This window comes from Zea mays, chromosome 2 (genome assembly GCF_902167145.1).
Source record: "Zea mays cultivar B73 chromosome 2, Zm-B73-REFERENCE-NAM-5.0, whole genome shotgun sequence".
Taxonomy (NCBI): Eukaryota; Viridiplantae; Streptophyta; class Magnoliopsida; order Poales; family Poaceae; genus Zea; species Zea mays.
The window spans coordinates 33825923-33846762 of record NC_050097.1 but is presented as its reverse complement, the minus strand read 5'-3'; the positions used below and the strand labels follow the sequence as shown (position 1 = coordinate 33846762).

At 45.2% G+C, this 20840-nt stretch overlaps 2 protein-coding genes across 3 annotated transcripts; one reads left to right on the top strand and one right to left on the bottom strand.

Annotated features, from left to right (window-relative positions):
• The first annotated feature begins 11951 nt into the window (after positions 1–11951).
• Positions 11952–16077, top strand: LOC103646263 (probable folate-biopterin transporter 2). Of its 2 annotated transcripts, XR_562104.4 has the most exons (6): positions 11952–12642; positions 12726–12985; positions 13147–13242; positions 13304–13474; positions 13916–14714; positions 14824–16077. XR_562104.4 is itself a non-coding variant. In XM_008670991.4 (5 exons), exons 1-5 carry the CDS (start codon positions 11976–11978, stop codon positions 14621–14623), a joined length of 1902 nt encoding a protein of 633 aa, XP_008669213.2. In that variant the 5' UTR covers positions 11952–11975; the 3' UTR covers positions 14624–14795. The 2 variants fall into 2 exon arrangements, 1 of the variants encoding a protein (XP_008669213.2); XM_008670991.4 differs by lacking the exon at positions 14824–16077 and having other exon boundaries at positions 13916–14795.
• Positions 16078–16130: 53 nt separating this feature from the next.
• LOC100383755 (enhancer of rudimentary-like protein) lies at positions 16131–19981 on the bottom strand. The gene is made up of 5 exons (NM_001291617.1): positions 19839–19981; positions 19681–19755; positions 18987–19080; positions 16798–16918; positions 16131–16693 (listed from the first exon to the last, which is right to left on the bottom strand). The coding sequence occupies exons 2-5, from the start codon at positions 19681–19683 to the stop codon at positions 16600–16602; spliced, it is 312 nt and encodes a 103-aa protein (NP_001278546.1). The 5' UTR covers positions 19684–19755; positions 19839–19981; the 3' UTR covers positions 16131–16599.
• Between the last annotated feature and the right edge of the window lie 859 nt (positions 19982–20840).

Here is a 20840-nt window from a genome sequence, read left to right as displayed (position 1 = left end):
GTGTTCTCCCTTTAGAAGCTTATGAAGATTCTTCATTCCAACGTGGGCTAGTCGACGGTGCCAGAGCCAACCCAAGTTAGTCTTAGCAACCAAGCAAGTGTCGAGTTCAGCTCTATCAAAATCTACCAAGTATAGCTGACCCTCTAACACTCCCTTGAATGCTATTGAATCGTCACTTCTTCTAAAGACAGTAACACCTATATCAGTGAATAGACAGTTGTAGCCCATTTGACATAATTGTGAAACGGAAAGTAAATTGTAATCTAATGAATCAACAAGAAAAACATTGGAAATGGAATGGTCAGGTGAAATAGCAATTTTACCCAGACCTTTGACCAAACCTTGATTTCCATCCCCGAATGTGATAGCTCGTTGGGGATCTTGGTTTTTCTCATATGAGGAGAACATTCTTTTCTCCCCTGTCATGTGGTTTGTGCACCCGCTGTCGAGTATCCAACTTGAGCCCCCGGATGCATAAACCTACAAAACAAGTTTAGTTCTTGACTTTAGGTACCCAAATGGTTTTGGGTCCTTTGGCATTAGACACAAGAACTTTGGGTACCCAAACACAAGTCTTGGAGCCCTTGTGTTTGCCCCCAACATATTTGGCAACTACCTTGCCGGATTTGTTAGTCAAAACATAAGATGCATCAAAAGTTTTAAATGAAATGTTATGATCATTTGATGCACCAGGAGTTTTCTTTCTAGGCAACTTAGCATGGGTTGGTTGCCTAGAGCTAGATGTCTCACCCTTATACATAAAAGCATGATTAGGTCCAGAGTGAGACTTCCTAGAATGAATTCTCCTAATTTTGCTCTCAGGATAGCCGGCAGGGTACAAAATGTAGCCCTCGTTATCCTGAGGCATGGGAGCCTTGCCCTTAACAAAGTTAGACAAGTTCTTAGGAGGGGCATTAAGTTTGTCATTGTCTCCCTTTTGGAAGCCAATGCCATCCTTAATGCCAGGGCGTCTCCCATTATAAAGCATGCTACGAGCAAATTTAAATTTCTCATTTTCTAAGTTGTGCTCGGCAATTTTAGCATCTAGGTTTGCTATATGATCATTTTGTTGTTTAATTAAAGCCATATGATCATGAATAGCATTAACATCAACATCTCTACATCTAGTACAAATAGATACATGCTCAACAATAGATGTAGAGGGTTTGCAAGAATTAAGTTCAACAATCTTAGCATGAAGAATATCATTTTTATCTCTAAGATCGGAAACTGTAACTTTGCAAACATCATAATCTTTAGCCTTAGCAATCAAATTATCATTTTCTACTCTAAGGCTAGCAAGAGAAATATTCAATTCTTCAATCCTAGCAAGCAAATCATCATTATTATTTTTAGGATTGAAAGTTGAAACAATGCAAACATGAGAATCAACCTTAGCATTTAAACTAGCATTTTCATTCCTAAGGTTGTCAATCATCTCACGGCAAGTGCTTAGCTCACTAGATAATTTTTCACATTTTTCTACTTCTAGAGCATAAGCCTTTTTAACCTTAACATGTTTCTTGTTTTCTTTAATTAGACAATCCTCTTGGGAGTCCAAAATGTCATCCTTTTCATGAATAGCACTAATCAATTCATTTAGTTTTTCTTTTTGCTCCATGTTAAGATTGGCAAAGAGAACACGCAAATTGTCCTCCTCATCACTATTATTATCATCACTAGAAGACTCATATTTAGTGGAGGAGTTAGATTTAACCTTCTTCCATTTGCCGTCCTTTGCCATGAGGCACTTGTGGCCGACGTTGGGGAAGAGAAGTCCCTTGGTGACGGCGATGTTGGCGGCGTCCTCGTCGGAGGAGGAGTCGCTTGAGCTTTCGTCGGAATCCCACTCCCGACAAACATGGGCATCGCCGCCCTTCTTCTTGTAGTACTTCTTTTTCTCCTTTCTTCTCCCCTTCTTGTCGTCGCCTCGGTCACTGTCACTTGATATAGGACATTTAGCAATAAAATGACCGGGCTTACCACATTTGTAGCAAACCTTTTTGGAGCGGGGCTTGTAGTCTTTCCCCCTCCTTTGTTTGAGGATTTGGCGGAAGCTCTTGATGACGAGCGCCATTTCCTCATTGTCGAGCTTGGAGGCGTCTATAGGTTGTCGACTTGGTGTAGCCTCCTCCTTCTTCTCCTCCGTCGCCTTGAATGCGACGGGTTGAGCTTCGAATGTGGATGGATCATCAAGCTCGTTGATCTTCCTTGAGCCTTCGATCATGCACTCAAAACTTACAAAATTCCCGATAACTTCCTCGGGGGTCATTTTAGTATATCTAGGATTACCACGAATTAATTGAACTTGAGTGGGGTTAAGGAAAATGAGAGATCTTAGAATAACCTTAACTATTTCGTGGTCGTCCCACTTGATGCTTCCGAGGTTGCGCACTTGGTTCACCAAAGTCTTGAGCCGGTTGTACATGTGTTGTGGCTCTTCCCCTTTGCGAAGCCAGAACCGACCGAGCTCCCCCTCGATCGTTTCCCGCTTGGTGATCTTGGTGAGCTCATCTCCTTCGTGCGCGGTTTTGAGCACATCCCAAACCTCCTTGGCGCTCTTCAACCCTTGAACTTTGTTATACTCCTCTCTACTTAAAGAGGCGAGGAGTATTGTTGTCGCTTGAGAGTTGAAGTGCTCGATTTGGGCCACCTCATCCTCATCATAGTCTTTATCCCCTACGGATGGTACCTGTGCACCAAACTCAACAACATCCCATATACTTTTGTGGAGTGAGGTTAGATGAAATCGCATTAAATCACTCCACCTAGCATAATCTTCACCATCGAAAGTTGGTGGTTTGCCTAATGGGACGGAAAGTAAAGGTGCATTTTTAGAAATGCGAGGGTAATGTAGGGGGATCTTACTAAACTTCTTACGCTCTTGGCGTTTAGAAGTTATGGAGGGCGCATCGGAGTCTGAGGTCGATGTTGATGAAGTGTCGGTCTCGTAGTAGACCACTTTCCTCATCCTTTTGTGCTTGTCCCCTCTCCGATGTGGCTTGTGGGAGGAAGATCTCTCCTTCTTCTCTTTGTGGTGCGAAGAAGATTTCTTCTCCTTTCCTTTGTTGGAGGAGCTCTTCTTCTTCTCCTTCCTCTTGGTGCGGGACTCTTCCGATGAAGTGCTCCCGTGGCTTGTAGTGGGCTTTTCGCCGATCTCCATCTCCTTCTTGGCGTGATCTCCCGACATCACTTCGAGCGGTTAGGCTCTAATGAAGCATCGGCTCTGATACCAATTGAAAGTCGCCTAGAGGGGGGGGTGAATAGGGCAAAACTGAAATTCTCAAAAATAATCACAACTACAAGCCGGGTTAGCGTTAGAAAAATAAACGAGTCCGCGAGAGAGGGAGCAAAACAAATCGCAAGCAAATGAAGAGTGTGACACGCGGATTTGTTTTACCGAGGTTCGGTTCTTGCAAACCTACTCCCCGTTGAGGAGGCCACAAAGGCCGGGTCTCTTTCAACCCTTCCCTCTCTCAAACGGTCTCTTGGACCGAGTGAGCTTCTCTTCTCAAATCACTTGGGAATCAAACTTCCCGCAAGTGCCACCACACAATTGGTGCCTCTTGCCTCAATTACAAGTGAGTGTTTGATCACAAGAAAGAATCAAGAAACAAGGAAGCAATCCAAGCGCAAGAGCTCGAAAGAACACAAGCAAATCTCTCTCTCTCTAGTCACTAGGGCGTTGTGTGGAATATGGAGAGGATTTGATCTCTTTGGTGTGTCTAGAATTGAATGCTAGAGCTCTTGTAGTAGTTGGGAAGTAGAGAACTTGGATGCAATGAATGGTGGGGTGGTTGGGGTATTTATAGCCCCAACCACCAAACTTGACCGTTGGCAGAGCTGTCTGTTCGATGGCGCACCGGACAGTCCGGTGCACACCGGACAGTCCGGTGCCCCCGCCACGTCATCAGTGCTGTTGGAAATCGACCGTTGGAGTTCTGACTTCTGGGCCCGCCTTGATGTCCGGTGGCGCACCGGACATGTACTGTAGAGTGTTCTGTGCGCCAGCATGGGCGTGCCTGACCTCTGCGCGCGCTGGCGCGCAATTAATGCGCTGCAGGTAGCCGTTGGCGCCTGAAGTAGTCGTTGCTCCGCAGATGCACCGGACAGTACGGTGTACACCGGACAGTCCGGTGAATTATAGCGGAGCGGCTGGAGTGAAAACCCGAGGCTGGCGAGTTCCTGAGGCCGCCCTTCCTTGGAGCACCGGACAGTCCGGTGCACACCGGACAGTCCGGTGAATTATAGCGGAGTGGCCTCTCGAAATTCCCGAAGGTGACGAGTTTGAAACCTGAGTCCTCTGGTGCACCGGACATGTCCGGTGGTGCACCGGACACTGTCCGGTGGCACACCGGACAGTCCGGTGTGCCAGACCAGAGGTGCCTTCGGTTGCCCCTTTGCTCTTTTGTTGAACCCAACGCTTGGTCTTTTTATTGGCTAAGTGTGAACCTTTAGCACCTGTATAACTTATATACTAGAACAAACTAGTTAGTCCAATTATTTGTGTTGGGCAATTCAACCACCAAAATTATTTAGGAACTAGGTGTAAGCCTAATTCCCTTTCAAGAGGGCCCTGGACCTCCCTTTTATAGGTGTAAGGAGAAGATCTAGGTGTACAATGGGGGGTGTAGCAGTGTGCTAACGTGTCTAGCGGAGGAGAGCTAGCGCCCTAAGTACATGCCATCGTGGCAGCCGGAGAGGTTTTGGCACCCAGTTCGTGTGGTGTCGTGGCCGTCAGAGGAGCGCTGGAGCCTGGCGGAAGGACAGCTGTCGGGGCTGTCGAGTCCTTGCTGACGTCCTCTTGCTTCCGTAAGGGGGCTGAGAGCCGCCGTCGTCATAGAGCATGCGGGGTGCCATCATCACTTGTTTAGCGAAGCGAGCCAGATGGGACGCCGGTCTTGTCCCTCGTAGCCTGAGTCAGCTTGGGGTAGGGTAATGATGGCGCCTTCTGTGACGTGGTCGGTCCGAGCCCTGAGTTGGGCGAGGCGGAGGCTCCTCCGAGGTCGAGGTCGAGTCTGTCTTCCAAGGCCAAGGTCGAGTCCGAGCCCCTGGGTCGGGCGAGGCGGAGACCGTCGGCTGAGGCCAGGGTTGAGTCCGAGCCCTGGGGTCGGGCGAAGCGGAGTTCGTCGTCTTCTGGGGCTGAGCCGGAGTCCGAGCCCTGGGGTCGGGCGAAGCGGAGTTCGTCGTCTTCCGGGGCTGAGCCCGAGTCCGAGCCCTGGGGTCGGGCGAAGCGGAGTTCGTCGTCTTCCGGGGCTGAGCCCGAGTCCGAGCCCTGGGGTCGGGCGAAGCGGAGTTCGTCGTCTTCCGGGGCTGAGCCCGAGTCCGAGCCCTGGGGTCGGGCGAAGCGGAGTTCATCGTCTTCCGGGGCTGAGCCCGAGTCCGAGCCCTAGGGTCGGGCAAAGCAGAGTTTCCTATGGCGCCTGAGGCCGGACTGGGTTACTGACAGCCTCACTCTGTCGAGTGGCACAGCAGTCGGGGCGGCGCAGGCGGCGCTGTCCCCTTGTCAGGCCGGTCAGTGGAGCGGCGAAGTGACTACGGTCACTTCGGCTCTGTCGACTGGAGGGCGCGCGTCAGGATAAAGGTGTCAGGCCACCTTTGCATTAAATGCCCCTGCGATTTGGTCGGTTGGCGCGGCGACTTGGCCAAGGTTGCTTCTTGGTGAAGACTGAGCCTCGGGCGAGTCGAAGGTGTGTCCGTTGCTGGAGGGGGTCCTCGGGCGAGACGTAAATCCTCCGGGGTCGGCTGCCCTTGCCCGAGGCTAGGCTCGGGCGAGGCGTGATCGCGTCCCTCGAATGGACCGATCCTGGACTTAATCGCACCCATCAGGCCTTTGCAGCTTTGTGCTAATGGGGGTTACCAGCTGAGATTTAGGAGTCTTGAGGGTACCCCTAATTATGGTCCCCGACAATACTCGAGCCACACGCGAGTCTTCGTATCTTTTTAATGGAAAAAATCCATCGCTCTGCTTTGATCTCCAAGCCTTCGTGGCGTATTTGGGCCTGAGTTAGTCGATCGACCCATGAAATCATTCGCCCGACCCACATAGGCCCTCCAATATCCCATGTATCGGATCTGCATCATGAAGACCCATCGGATATCTACCCCCATAGATAGGGCCCTTAGGAAGTGAGGGCCCAAATCGCCTGCATCGCTCGACCCCCTCATGCACGGGCCTCAACAAAAGCTAGGAAATCTCACCTTACCGTGGGCACAAAAATAAAACATAAAATTCATTTACAACGACAGTCAAAATTTATGTAGCTCTTCCCTTCCTCGAGTACTAACATGCAACAAAATTAAATCAAATGGTGTTTGTAGCGACTTTCAAGGATTCAACTCAATAAAAAGCATTTCTTACATTTGAAGGGAATCTAAAATCTTCTTAGGTTAAGATGCATTTTCAAAGTTCGTAGCATCTCTTAACAAGTTTAAAGGTCGCTCATGTATTTAACTCTAGACTTTACTAACAAAGGTGATTCAGACAAAATTATACTTACCTTCTTCGTGAGAGTTAACACTAGAGTTCATGAAAAATATTTAACTTGCTCCATTGAGCTTTAACATTTTGCTAAATAGATGCTTAACACTTGGGGTATTAGACTGTGTCCAGTAGTTTACCCATAGTTTACCCAAAACACTGTTTTTGCACTATTCTGCACTGTAGACTGCAATGTTCGCAGATTGAAGTTTGAATATGGGTATGGGTAAGCCACTGGAGATAGTCTTAGAGTGGTAATGGCAATGGTGATGACAACAATGGCAACAATGACTTCAAGCTTTAGTTCTCTCATGCAACCTACCCTATTGGCACTTGATAGCAAAGGGAGAGTGTTAGGCTTTGGTCCATGCCATGTAATAGGCTAGTTTGTCAAGAATTCATATGTCTCACTCGGCGGTATGCAATGTAATGTAATGAACCGATAATCTCATGTGATGGACTTATGTGTTGGACATGAACACCTTATGTGTGATAGTTGATTATAGGTAAACAATGAACTTTTAATCCTTGTTATCTAGCTTGTGTTGCCTACTTATCTTTTGTGATGATGGATGTTGTTTTGGTGGCCATTTGTGTTGAGTTATATATCTTATGCCTTGGTAATCCCCTTTCCATCTTGTTTGTGAATATAATATGTCATATTGCATCATAATTTCTATATGTTTGTACACACACTTTGTTAGGCATCCCATGATTTTCAAATTTCGGGGCTTCTTTTACTCGGTGTATGGTTGATAATTGAGATAAACTTTGGAAATCAAATATACTGCATACACTAAGGAAGAGCTCTTTGTAAATTTTGAATTCAAAATCTTTAAATTCTTTATATCATTTGTATGCCTAAGTTGAAGGTTATCATCAATCGTTAAAAAGGGGAGATTGAAGTGCATTTGCCTCCTATGTGGGTTCTCGTGTATTAATGACATCAAAATTAGTGACTAACAAGTTTGTTAAGCGTTGTAGATATTATACCATTGAAAGATTTCTATGACATGATAACCCTCAAATCAAGGTTTGAGAGGCTTCCAAACTCAAGTTGTTTAAATTTACCTTACACCTTTGAATTTGAGTTTAGAAATTGTCATACTACTAAGAAGGATGCTAATATAGGCGGTCTGAAGAAGATAGGGTGCTCAAGTACCTAATTAAAATCAACAAAGAGGCACTAAAACACAACACAAGAACTTCGAGCTAGGTTTGAAGTCTTTCATTTTTAAAAGTTTCGACAAGTGTTGGAAGTTTTGATGTTAGTTCATGTGACTTAGCCTAGGCTTTGTCACTTTTGACAATTAGACATTCCGATAGCTATCAAAAGTATCGACAGTTTGCACATAGTTTTTCCAAGTTGAAGTTTGTCGAAGGTTATGACAATCATTAGAAGTACCAACATCTGCAAGTGTGCAAACAATGTCAACAATTCGTAAAAGGTTGCCTGCTCTTACATGTATCACAAGTTTTGTCGTCTTATTTTCTAGAGCCTAGAAGTTATGTCCATACTATTTACTCTACGAAAACTATAGCCCGATTTCCCCTTGAGGTGTAAATACCACCTATCTCCCTATCTCTTCTAATTGTTATCCATTTATTCACTCATGACCAATCTTCATGCAAAAGATCTCCCTAGCTTCCAAAAGGATTTTCCTCTTTGCTTATAGATCCAAATATGGCAAAAGTTCGAGTTGAGATAAGGGTTCTTTTCTAGAAAAACTGCGAAGCAAAGCTTGAGAACCTTATTTATTTACACATCATCTGTTTACACATCCTCCCAAATAACTTCAGAAAATTACCACCCATTCGAACACTTTAGGCCCTATTTGGAAGCTCGTCATTTTTGCAGTTTTGAAGTAATATGTTGGAAGCCAAAAGGTGTTCGGTTGGTACTGGCAAAACACAATTTCAACTTTTAAATACCACGCTCTACCCCAAGACTTTGGTTTTTTGGAATTTTGGCTACTTCACTCATGACGACCGCTTTCTTCTGGTTTCTCCATGCATTGCTCGACCTCCCAGTGCCTCCTCATCTCACCTAAGTCACGCGTCCACCTTCCCACCCCCACACCACCGCTCGTGCCACCGAAATCTGGCGTCAACACTCCACCATAGTCAACCCCATCTCCCTGTGTGCCACCACAACCATTGCTCCCCTGCGTGTTGCCTCACCTGAAGCTCCCATGTCATCGACTATCCCCCTATTGCCCACAAGCCCTCTACACTCGCAGCCCATGTTGCCTTTCAGTCCACTATCGGTTGCTCGGTGGCCACACCCTATTTGAGAGAGAGAGAGAGAGAGAGAATGGGCCGCGAAGAGAGGATGGGCCATGCCTGTTGACACCATAATTTTCTCCACTGAGCCGTCTCTCACCTATCCAGCTCTAGCTCCGCCTTGCCTTCCATCTCCTGTGTCATCTGCACTGTACATTGCCTTCCAGCGCTACTTCTGCCCATCGCCATGGCCTTCCCATCGTCGAAGAGCATGATGGAGGTATAACATGGGTTGAGCAGTGGCATCTAGGGTAGGAGTGACGCCTGCTTAGACAACAACATGGCCATCATCCTCGGCTCCACACGGCGTTGCTTTGGACTGGTGGCGGGAGTGGGATCGGCGATAGGAGACAATGACACAGGGGAGTTTGGTCCACCAGCGACAGGAGCCGCTAGTGTGGTAGAGCGGTCCATACTTTGACTTTTTTCAATCTAATCAAACATACCTCAGTTTTAAGCAATAATGTGGTACGAGATCACTGTAGTATTATATCATACATAATTGCAAATTGTTGTATTTTAAAACTACAGTATATACCAAATAGGCCCTTAGTGTAACGCCATCCAGGATTTGGGCCAAATCACTTAACTTTTGGACTTAAGTCAGATGATTTGTCATTTTATTTAGTCCAAAATCCAAATGGAGCCAGAGTTTTGGGGGGTGATAAGTTTATGAAGGGTTGGCCTAAACCTTAGTGATGTGGCAAGTGTTGGGAGGGTGTTAATTTTGTTAAGTCATCATTTGGGAGGTGTCAAATGGAGTATTTGGTATGGGGCAACTAACAATTCCTAAAATTCGTTGTTGTGCTTTGGGCCTGTTTGGTTCAGCTTTTTTCTAACAAGAGATTCTGGCCATGAGAAGAATCTCATTGTGGGGAGCATCTAATTATTGTGGGGATTACGTACGGAGGAAGATGATTATCTACAGGACTAAGATCTAGAAATTGGCGAATTTCTATTATTGCTATGACTTGGCCACGTCTGTGTTCTATTGACTAAGACAGTTTTCACTAAAGCGATACTTAAGCAGATTGACGTTGACAGTGAACAAGTCAACTCTGAGCTCGGATTTGCGTAGAGTGGAGATAGCACTTGCCTTTTGCGGAATTTGTGCCTGTGGTCGGCTACCCATACCATTTTTTGTCATAAAATCTTTTCAATGCCATCTAAACTTATACCAATCTCTTTAATGTCATCAGAATTTATAGCTCCCTTCAATATCATCGAATTTAAATTTTAATCCCTTTAATACCATCACAGTTAGTTTCATTTAAAACAAATCCCTCCAATGCTATCAAAATCTATATTGATCTCTTCAATGCCACTAGAAATTGGTTCGATCTATTTGGGTTAAAAATTCAAGAAAAAATAGAAGTGAAGGGATTTTCTCGCTGAAAATATGGCCTTGAAGGAATTTTCTCGCTAGTATATTTGAAAAACTGATCCAAGTGTTATGGGTTTACATGCTCTAACTACTATACGATTGTATTATTAAACTTGATCTTATGCGTGAAAAGGAGCCAGCAAAGCATCTTGTTTGGAAGTGTACTAAACAAACAAATAAATTTTGAGAGTTATTTAGATATTTGTATAATGAACAACATATACGTGTGACATATAAAATTTTGTTTGGAGGAGTGCAACTTCAAGAGACTCTTCATATTCTTCGTAATTGATATGAATAGAGATTTTAAATATTTTTAAAAATTTCAGTCTATATTTTTAGAACCTAGAAAATTGTGGTTATTACCGATTCGATCTATTCGGGATTTCATAATTTTTTTTCCAAAATTATTAGGAAGCAAATAAATTGAACTAATATATCAGAGTAATTCTGGGGTTTTAAAAAGTATGGGCTGAATTTTGGTCTATATTTTCTTATTCTGGAATTTTTAAAACTCGAATAGATCGGACCAATTTCTAGTAATATTGAAGGGATCGGTATAAATATTGATGCATTGGAGGATTTTGCTTTAAATGGAATTAACGGCGTTAACTTTAAACTAACAGTGATGATATTTAAAAGATTAAAATTTAAATTTAATGATATTAAAGATAATCTATAAAATCTAATGGCATTAAAAAGATTGATATAATTTTGGATGACAGAATTTTCTCATTTTTCGTATCTCACCAAACGGTTGCGGCCTCGCAGGCTCGCAGATTCCAGTCATCCAGTGGTTTCTCTCTAGATCCGCAAGTAAACCTGAGAAGGAATCACTCCTGACAAGGTGCTCAAATGGAGCACCGGGAAGACGCCCCCCTCCAACTCCAAGAAACAGGCCGCGGTGACCGTGGCAAATGTTGGGCCTGTTTGGTTCGGCTTTTTTCTGAATAGCTTTTCTGAAAAGCTGACTGTAGGGAAAAGCTGGCTCTGAGGAAAAGCTGGTGGTTAGAATTTAGGTGTTTGGTTCGCCTACTGTGGAGAAAAGCTGTTGTTTAGAATCTAAGTATTTGGATACAGAGATTCTCAGATTGCAGATTCTGTTTGAACAAACAATACACATAAACACCGAACCAACAAAAGGTCATTAAATGCTAATTAGTAGAGTTCATTACAACATAACCAGGGTTACATTAACATATTAATAGCACAATTTAAGCAACCAACTGATGGAAATTGCATAAGAATCAATACCTTCTTTCTGCAGAACTCAAACAGCCGGCTGAGATATCGTGCACACTGCTTGAATGTTGCAACCATGGACTTCTCCTTTACTGTCCGCTTCTCTAGCTCAGTCATCTCATCCAATTCCTGGTTCCACTCATTAAGCAGCTTCTTAAAGAACACCAAGATCTTGTCTTCGTTGCAAAGCTCCTCAAACTTGGTCGTCATCCTCTTGGAGTCCTTGTCTGTCAGCATCATCGCCGCTCCCCTTGGCATCTCCGTCATCTGCACTGCCTCCGGCAGCACCCCCGTCTCCACCATCAACACGAGCTTGAAGCGCCGGACTTGAGCACGAGCTTCAAGCGCGCGAGGCGGGCGTCGTCGTCCTCCCCGAACAGCGTGACGGGCTCGCGCAACACGCGGAGGCGCCGCACCACCTCGTGCTGTGGGAGGTCGAGCTCGTCGATGCGACGCTCGTCGTAACCGGTAGCTGCTGCGGTGCGTGCGGGAGTGTGGGGGTACAACACGTCGGGGCGAATTCAGGTGGTGCTGAGCAGGGCTCGTCGACGGTGCTGCAGCTCGGCAGGGCTGTGCTGCGCGCACATGCACGGTAGCACGGAACGTGGCTCGGTCGCAGCTCACCTCGCCGGGGCTGAGGACGGGCTGGCCGGAGAGCGGCTAGGCGCGACGGGGCTCGCGTCGACCAAGGGAGTGGAGAGCGGTGCACGCCATGGACGGCATTTGGGGAGGGAAAGGGCAGCACGACATGGAAGAAAAGGGAGAAGAGACTTGCCGAGCGGGAGAAGCGGTTTGGGAAGAGGAAAATCGACTTGTTTGCCGCTTCTTGCCGGCCGTAGGAACAGCCGCGTCGGGGCGAAGCGCTTGCGGGAGAAGCCTCCCAGAAGTTGTGTTTGGTTCAGCTTCCGGCTTCTGGCGGCCAGAATCTCCCCAGAAGCTGAACCAAACAGGGGCGTTGTGTCGCGTTTCCCTGCGGGTGGCTGGGGCGGCTGTCCCGCGAGCTGCACTGGACCTTCGTGCTCGCGGTCGCCGCCGTCTACGGTCTACGGCGCCTGTCAAGGCGTCGGCAACGCCATCGGCGGAGTCGCCGCGGGGTACTACTGGAAGGACGTGCAGCGCGTGCAGCCTTCGGTGGCCCAGTTCTACCAAGGCGTCACGGACGCGCCGTGGATCGTCAAACCCATCTGGGGCCTGCTCACCGACGTCGTCCCCGTGGCCGGGTTCCGCCGCCGCCCATACTTCGTTCTCGCAGGTCAAATATCATATCTTTCTTGGTTCCAGCAGATAGCTAGTTAAAGCCAGCGCGACATGTCTCTTTGTCTTACAATAATGCAGGCGTGATTGGCGTGTCATCTATGCTGATGTTTTCCCTAAACCACGAGCTGGGGATTATGCCGGCGTTGCTGATGCTGACGGCGCAGAGTGCGGGCGCCGCTGTAGGCGACGTGACAGTGGACGCTCTGGTTGCTCAGAACAGCATCACGCACCCGCCCCTTGCTGCTGATATGCAAAGCTTGTGTGGGTTTAGCTCCTCTATTGGAGCGCTGCTTGGATTCTCCCTAAGTGGCTTGCTTGTGCACTCAATGGGCTCCCAGGTATGACATTTCTGGTTGATGAGCGCCTTCTGGTTGGTTTCCATACAATCCAGAATATGCAATGTGACAACTAATTTACTACGAATGTCTGCTGCAATCATATTTATTTTTTGACTACTATGCCCTATTGTATGATAAATATATTTTGACATGTTATTCAGGGGGCTCTTGGTCTGTTGAGTATCCCCTCTGCACTGGTGTTATTAGCTGGCATTCTGCTGAAGGAGAACCGTGGTACAGAATTTGATTACATGCAGGTCAGAACCAACATTTCTGTTTTTGAATCGTTCAATTCATCTAAGGTCCATCTGAATTCAGGTTCACAAGAAGTTCTATAAAGCAATACAATCCATGGGAAGAACACTGAAGTGCCCTCAGGTCTGGAGACCATGTGCATATATTTTTGTTTCTCTCAATTTAAGCCTGGATATTCAAGGAGGAATGTTCTATTGGTACACGGACCCTGTTGTTGGACCAGGATTTTCTGAGGTACACACGCTTACTAGATATCATTATTTCACCAAAAAGGTTAAAAGCCTGAAAGTACAAGCCCTTATTAATTGTTAAACCTTGATAGGGAGGTTTCGTTTCAGCCGAATCATTTTTTGTTATTTTGTTCATATGTTAATTATCAAAAGCTTTTCTGATTATCTAGTAAAATGATCAGGTAGTAAAATGGAAAGTCATGCAAGTTACATTTTGTAGTTTCTCTGTTTAAATGAACATGACTTTTGGTATTATCTGCTTATGGCCAGAACGATATATATTTAGTTTTGATGAAGAAGCTTGACAAAAAGGCTTTCAAATCTATGATATACTTTTCCATATATTTGGTATATATATAATATTGAAATTCCATTATTACACTTAATCAGTTATGCTTTGTTGCCAGGTGGACTTATCACTTATGTAACATTTGCATTGGTACAGGGATATATTGGTCTCATCTATTCAATTGGTTCAGTTGGTTCACTAATTGGAGTTTTACTATACCAAAGCACCCTAAAGGACTATACTTTTCGGAGCATGCTATTATGGGGTCAAGTGCTCTCAAGTCTGGCAGGAATGCTTGATCTGGTGTTAGTGACCCGGCTAAACCTGAAAATTGGCATGCCGGATTACTTCTTTGCGGTGGCTGATAACACAGTTTCCCAAATGGTTGGTAGGCTCCAATGGCTACCACTACTTGTGCTTTGCTCTAAGCTTTGTCCTCCTGGCACCGAAGGGACATTGTATGCATTACTCATGTCTCTACAAAATGCCGGGTTGCTGATGTCTGCTTGGTGGGGTGGCCTGCTGCTGCACATGCTGAACGTGACCCGATTGGAGTTCAGTAACCTCTGGATCGCCGTCTTGATTAGAAACATATCAAGGTTTGTCCCTTTGATGCTACTGTTTCTTGTTCCTGACTGTGATCAGAACTCAGCACTCCTGCCTGCAGAGATGCTTCATGGCAGTGAATCAACAGAAACCATGGAAAAAGGATCAAATGAGTTTTCTGTTCTTGTTGGAGACGATTGTGGCTGCATTTCTCCTGATGTGACAGTTGATAATGAGCAAATCAAAATGTTTGATGCTGAAATTGATGATGTCGAATTGATCCCACTGGTTAACAAGAGCGGATTGACCATCTCATGATGCCTTGAATGCCAGGATCCTTATGCTGATTCTACTAGACATTGTTCGGTTATTCCCATCCTATATAGATTGGATGGGATTGGAAAAAATTGTGAGGAATTTTGACTTGCTTGAGATTTAAACGCACTCAATTCCCCTCAATCCAATTGAGATGAAAACGTTTTGCCCCCTACTGATTCTTTCCACCTTTGTTGTTGAAGATGAGGAGACTTTTTTACTGCGACATGAACGGTAAAGGGAATTGAAGAATTTGGTAATGAAGGCCGATGAATTACTGTTACAGGGGTGGTGGTACCAGTCATGTGCTGGAGTACTTTAGTTGGCAATTCAGTTCCTTCTGTCACTGTCGCCCTAGACGAGCGACTGACTGACCACAAAGTTTCTTGTTACAGAAAGCCCATTACTTATTTAATTTCTTTCTTTTGAAAGGAGAAAATATCGTGAAAGTGTCTCTAGCTGAGTTGGTTAGGTGGTAATATAATGACCCCATCCGATGCTACAATACTGCTGGCATTGAAGCTAATGACCCCAAAAATCAGGTTTGGAGTTTAATTTTGAGGGGTACTTTTCCCGACGACACACCATGCCAGGATAGGACCATTCTGCCTCTATTTGCTCAGTATTCAACTCCCCCCTGACAAAATTGAGAAACTCCCTTGTTGTTCGAGATAAAGAAATTTCCTTCCTTTTAGGTATTTAGCTTTCACCAGCTTAAACCAAGTTTCATCAGAGCCTTTGACTTTTCCATATCCACTTAATTAATAGATATTACTCATTTGGAAGTCTCGTGTTTATAATGCCAAGACCGCCTTGGTCTCTTGGTCTGTTGTCTGCTTCCCATTTAGCCATGTGATATTTGAATTTGTCATTAGCTCCTTGCTAAAAGAACGTAGCTATGATAGAATCTATTTGTCATGAGTGATCCCAGGGAACAAGTAGAAACCCATCATGTACATTGGCAAGCTGCTTAAACAGGTGCTGGTGAGAATGAGTTTAACTCCTGAGGTGATGTACATGCCTTTCCAACTGTCTAACCTTTTTTTGATCATGTTGTTACTTATCCCCAAGAAAGAATTTGGACTCAGAAGTTTATCAGGGGTTGGCATGCCAAATAATTAATGGACAAATCACCCAGCCTGTCCTCCAGTGGTACTCCAAAGACAAGGACTTCACTTGCATGTCCTGTTGATGATGACATGTCCGACTGCTTGAACCGGGGAATGGAATATGGAAGCGGCAAGCGTCGGCTAGGAAGAATCGGGAGCGCACGTTCCGTTACCCATACGGACGCGTGTGTGGCTCCACTGCCGACGCCAACCAGCTGCTCGATTTGCTTCTCTCGAGTGAGCTTGACCCTGTTTGAAATTGGATTTGCTTCTGTAGATATGTGAACGTGAAAAGATCTAGAATCCAATGGCAGATCATCCCAACCTATCTCTAAACACGGTCATGCTGCCCAGTCCGTCAGATATCAGAAAAAGGAGAGAGATGACAAACATGAAATCTGCATTGTTCAACCAATCATCTTCAGAAGCAAGCCGCAGCATGACCACATGTTCTACATCAAACACGGGATACAGGTCTTATTTCTATACACACATCCTGGGCATTTGGATCCAAGCCCGAACCATAGGCTAGTTTGGATGCTCTAGTATTGACCATAATCCACATGTGTTGAGATGGATTGAGGGCTTGTTCGGTTATTCCCAATACATATGGATTGGATGAGATTAGAAAAAATTGAGAATAAGTTTGACTTGTTTGGGATTAAAACCTATCCAATTCCACTCAATCCACATGGATTGAGAGCTAACCGAACAAGCCCTGAGTTGTAAATTAAACTAATGTACACCTTAATTCACCTCAATACATATGAATTGAGGTTAATACTAGAGCACCCAAACAAAGCCTTAAGGCTTAGGTGAGGGGGTTCTCCCCACGACGCATGCACGTCAAAAGCCAGCGGTGATGATACCCTACTGCTGCGCCAGCCGCTTCAGGTGCTGAAACAGCTTCTGTTTTATCCACTGGCGGTCATACGGCAGGAAAGCGTGAAGTGAATCGTCGTACCTGCAATGAAAGCATAGCGCTTAGTAAGTTTAAGAACCTCATATGATTAGCTGTCCCGCCTTTCCTGATTAAAGGCCTCTGACAGTCAGGAAACATGTACTCACACCAGTGCACTTATGTCGGTCAGGCCATCGATGAAGTTGTACAGGTCACCGATATCATAAGTCAAGTTCCTGACCATCGGGTTGATGTTTCTGATTTTCCTTTCGTAAAGACCACATATTCCTTCCATTCCAGATAACAATATCGTAAGAAAAAATAGCATGTGCCAGTATCAAATAATAACCAGCCACGTAACTGCTGAGTGATATGGTCATATGAACAATATGGCGAACTTTCATGCCATTTGAAATATGGTATAGTTGACTAGTGCATGCATTTTACAAACCAAGGACTCAATTCTTACGTTTCCCGTGTCATATGGCCAGTTGAATCTATGAATCCACATGTCTTCCATTGAAATTGCGGTGACTTGCGTATTCTTCAAATAATTCAATAAAACTCTTCAACCCAAGAATTAGCATTATGGTAACAGCAGTAACCATTAGATGTAGGATACTGGAGCTGTTTGCTTAGTGAACCGAAAAGTTGCCTGACCGTAGGGGTGGAAACGAGCCGAGCTCGGCTCGCTGCGGCTCGTTCACGCAACGAGCCGAGCTCGGTTTGGCTCGCTCATCTGGCGAGCTCGAAAAAGCGGCTCGGCTCGCTCCGGGCTCGCGAGCCTAGCCATAAATATAAATCTGCTCTCTAAATTATAATATAAAATCTTAAAAATATTGTAAATAACATATTTTAAATTAGTAAAATAGATATATCACTAATATAATATAGAAAATAGATTATTTTTGTATAGTAATCTCAAATAACATAAATTATTGTCTACTTTGTACTAATATTATATGGTAATTAAGATTTTATGTAACAAATTGTTGTTGGGTCGAGCCACGAGCCAGCTCGCGAGCTGCACCGAGCTGAGCCGAGCTAGTTCGCTCTTTTCATGAGCCACAAAAAACAGGCTCGACTCGAGCTTGTTCTGAGCGTCGAGCCGGTCCGAGCCGAGCTACTGCGAGCCCGAGCCAGCTCGTCGAGCTCGACCTTTTTTTCCAGCCCTAGCCTGACCCGGCCGATTTGCTACGCTTGCTGTCAGCGTTGCTGCCTGGCCGGCACTGCCCAGGAGCCAGGACAGGTACGCAAACAAACAGCCCAAAGCACACAACAATGTCCTTTTTTTCACAGTTGCCAGGGCATCAGTTATATGCAAAACACCAACTTAAGAACCAGTAAAAATATAAAGTAGCAGTTCCAACTAATAAGTCATGCCATGCCACCGATACATAAGCAAACCATAGCTCACCATGAAGGACTAATAGATACACCATTACCAACCTGTGTGCAATTTGGTAGGGTTCTGGATTCTCATAGAAACGTTTCCGATACAGATTCTCTTCGAAAACGTTTGCACAGTGATTCAAAATCACTCTGAGGGAGTGTTTGGCACGTAGGCTAGATTTTGATTCTCGAAAGCGAGGGTGTTATAGGAAATGGCTACCATACCCCTTGTGTTTATGTTTCATCAATATGTAATTGCACATGGCTGACGGACTCATCAGCTTCTTTTTTAACTGAACACAACCTTTATCTTTTCTTTTTGGCCCAAGTCGTACCTAGTATCTTCTTGTCTTCTTCATCCTCACACACACATTGGTCTCTCTCATGGATACAGCCACAAGAGCTACCTAGACTAGAATCAAGCAAAATCGAGCATCCGTTGCCCCCTCCCTAGGTCCCCACAATCAAAACAGGTGCTTAGGGGCGACCAGAGGAGATGGGTCTTGTGGTGATGTCAGTGGAAAATACAGGTAAATTCAAGGTGAGTTCGGGGGAGGTAGTGATTCTCCAGCTAAACTGGGTTTTGGGTGTTTCTCTTTGGTTGGCAAAACGAGCTAACCGTTTCTAGCCGTTCCACACTCAAAATGAATCAGGAACGATGCTTTTGGCATGGATCCGGCGGTTTCCAGGTAGAATCAGAATCATTTCAGCGTGCCAAACAGGTCCTAAGAGTACGCAGCCTTCCTCGAAATCAGTAAAGGCGTGAAACAGATGCTTTAAAACACAGGAAATAATTGAGTGACGTTACTGTGGCAAAACAACGAACTACGTTGAAGAAAGGATAACTTTGTGTGATAACCTCACAACTATTACAATCACATGGAGAAAATTATGATAAATGGTAGAATTGCATTAGCATTTTAGGCAAGGATATGAGAAGAGAAGAAAAAACGAAGTTACATACCATCCAGCGCGTGGTTAACTGAATCGTAGTCCATAAATGTCCTCGTCGATCTGTTCTGTGATGGTTGCATGAGAATGATGGTATGCCTTCCAGCCTGCAAGTACGTTATAAATCAATCAGCTAATATGCATTGGAGCCCGAAACATTCTGAGTCACTGTGTAGACATCGCTGACAGAAAAGAGGGCACTACGAACAGGATGCAGATGGGCAAACTAAGCCTGTCAATTAGTGACAATATAAACTACTCGCAGAGATAACCGTATCACCGTGGCTTGGTTAAAAATGACTGAGCGGTAAACAACACTTGTCATTTTTTTCTCTCACTTCTCAGACTCTGCAGTGCACCTTTTGCACATCCTCAACAGAATAGCTGGCATGGGAGGTCTGTTCGTCACTCAGAAACTACCCAGTTCCAACGGGACAGACACCAGAAAGCAAAATCCCCGTGCAGAGCAAACTGCATTTGGCATCTAACGACACCACTGGTGATAAGACCGAGCACCACGGCTGCCACATGCGCAAGGCCTGCTTGGTGTCGGCGGCCGGCTGCCTGCGCTTCCTGCGAAAGCCTCACTAATAACGAAAGCAACAGGCAGTCAACGGCTGAAGCAGTGACAGGTAACAACAAAACGCCTCCGCCACTGCAGGAGGTACCACTTGGAATTGGAACTTAGCAGGGTAAGATTGCCATACCATGCCCGCCCTCTGTGCGGGAGCTCAGCAGGAGGTTGGGGATCCCGCAGAGTACACCGTCCAACGGCCAAAGTCCTAGGGGCACAAATTTGCAATCAGCCCGCTGAAATCCAAGCACTGAGAATCACAAAAACTATTGGGGGCAGAGGTCCGCTTACTCAAGGAATGAGGAAAGTGCGGCAGGAACGGCAATAAAGGTTTCACCGTAGCGAGAAGCACACGAACGCCACCGGCGATGCCCCCCCCCCCCCGGCAATAGCGAATAGGATGCAGAGGAAGATTTTACGGGGGCTGCTCTCGGCGAGGGTTGCGTACGACCCAAGTAGGCAGGGCAAATGGTGAGCTTTAGAAAGTTTGGTGAGAACAGAGCAATCCGAGAGACTGGTGTTTCTAATCGCTAGAGATTTTAGTAAAAAAATTACACACCAACAGCTTTTGAAAATATTTACCTAAATATAGTCATCTTTTATTCTAAACTTTACCAAAAATGTTTAGAAATTTTTATTTAAATATAATAATCTTCTATTCTAACTTTTTCATTCATAAAAATTGGAAAAATAGCTCCATAGAATTTAAATAAGATATAGAAAACTATTAGGGAGTGCATTTTTTAATAGAAATAACTCTATAGATAATAATTTAGATAGTAAAATTTAGAAAGGTGATAATTTGAAGAGTAAATTAGAAAGACTTTTAGAGACCAGACCATGATTTTTTTATTGCTTAAGCTAAGACCTTGTGGCTCATCTACTACCGTAACAGAAACAACGGCGACTACTTTCTCATAGCCTCGTCTGCACCAGGGTGTTAGCAATCGGCTAGGCTAGAACACAAGAATTTGGTAGAGGCAGGGAAGAAGAACGAAAGACGTAGAGAAGAACAGATAGCTAGAGAAGTTTTCAGTAGAGTGCGGTGGAATATAATTCTGTTACAAGATGACTCCTTCCAACTCCTTTCTCATCTACTTAAGCTTCACGCAATGCTTTCAAGAAGTTGATCCACGCCGGCCCGGTAACCATCCCATTGCTACAGCTGGGCCTTGTCGAACGTCGCAGCCCATCTGGCGTGTAGCTGGTCCGACACACTCTTGTCCACTGTCGTGTTCCTCCCGTGCAACCCGCGCATTACTGACATTCCCCCCTCCTTAAGCGTCGGCTTGC

Coding starts and splice junctions, on each gene's coding strand:
- LOC103646263 (XM_008670991.4), top strand. CDS start 11,976: ATGCACGGTAGCACGGAACGTGGCTCGGTCGCAGCTCACCTCGCCGGG. Junction 12,643..12,725: donor CCCATACTTCGTTCTCGCAG/GTCAAATATCAT, acceptor ACAATAATGCAG/GCGTGATTGGCGTGTCATCT. Junction 13,475..13,915: donor TTGGACCAGGATTTTCTGAG/GTACACACGCTT, acceptor GCATTGGTACAG/GGATATATTGGTCTCATCTA.
- LOC100383755 (NM_001291617.1), bottom strand. Junction 16,919..18,986: donor AGTTAACCACGCGCTGGATG/GTATGTAACTTC, acceptor CTGGAATGGAAG/GAATATGTGGTCTTTACGAA. Junction 16,694..16,797: donor ACCGACATAAGTGCACTGGT/GTGAGTACATGT, acceptor CTTTCATTGCAG/GTACGACGATTCACTTCACG.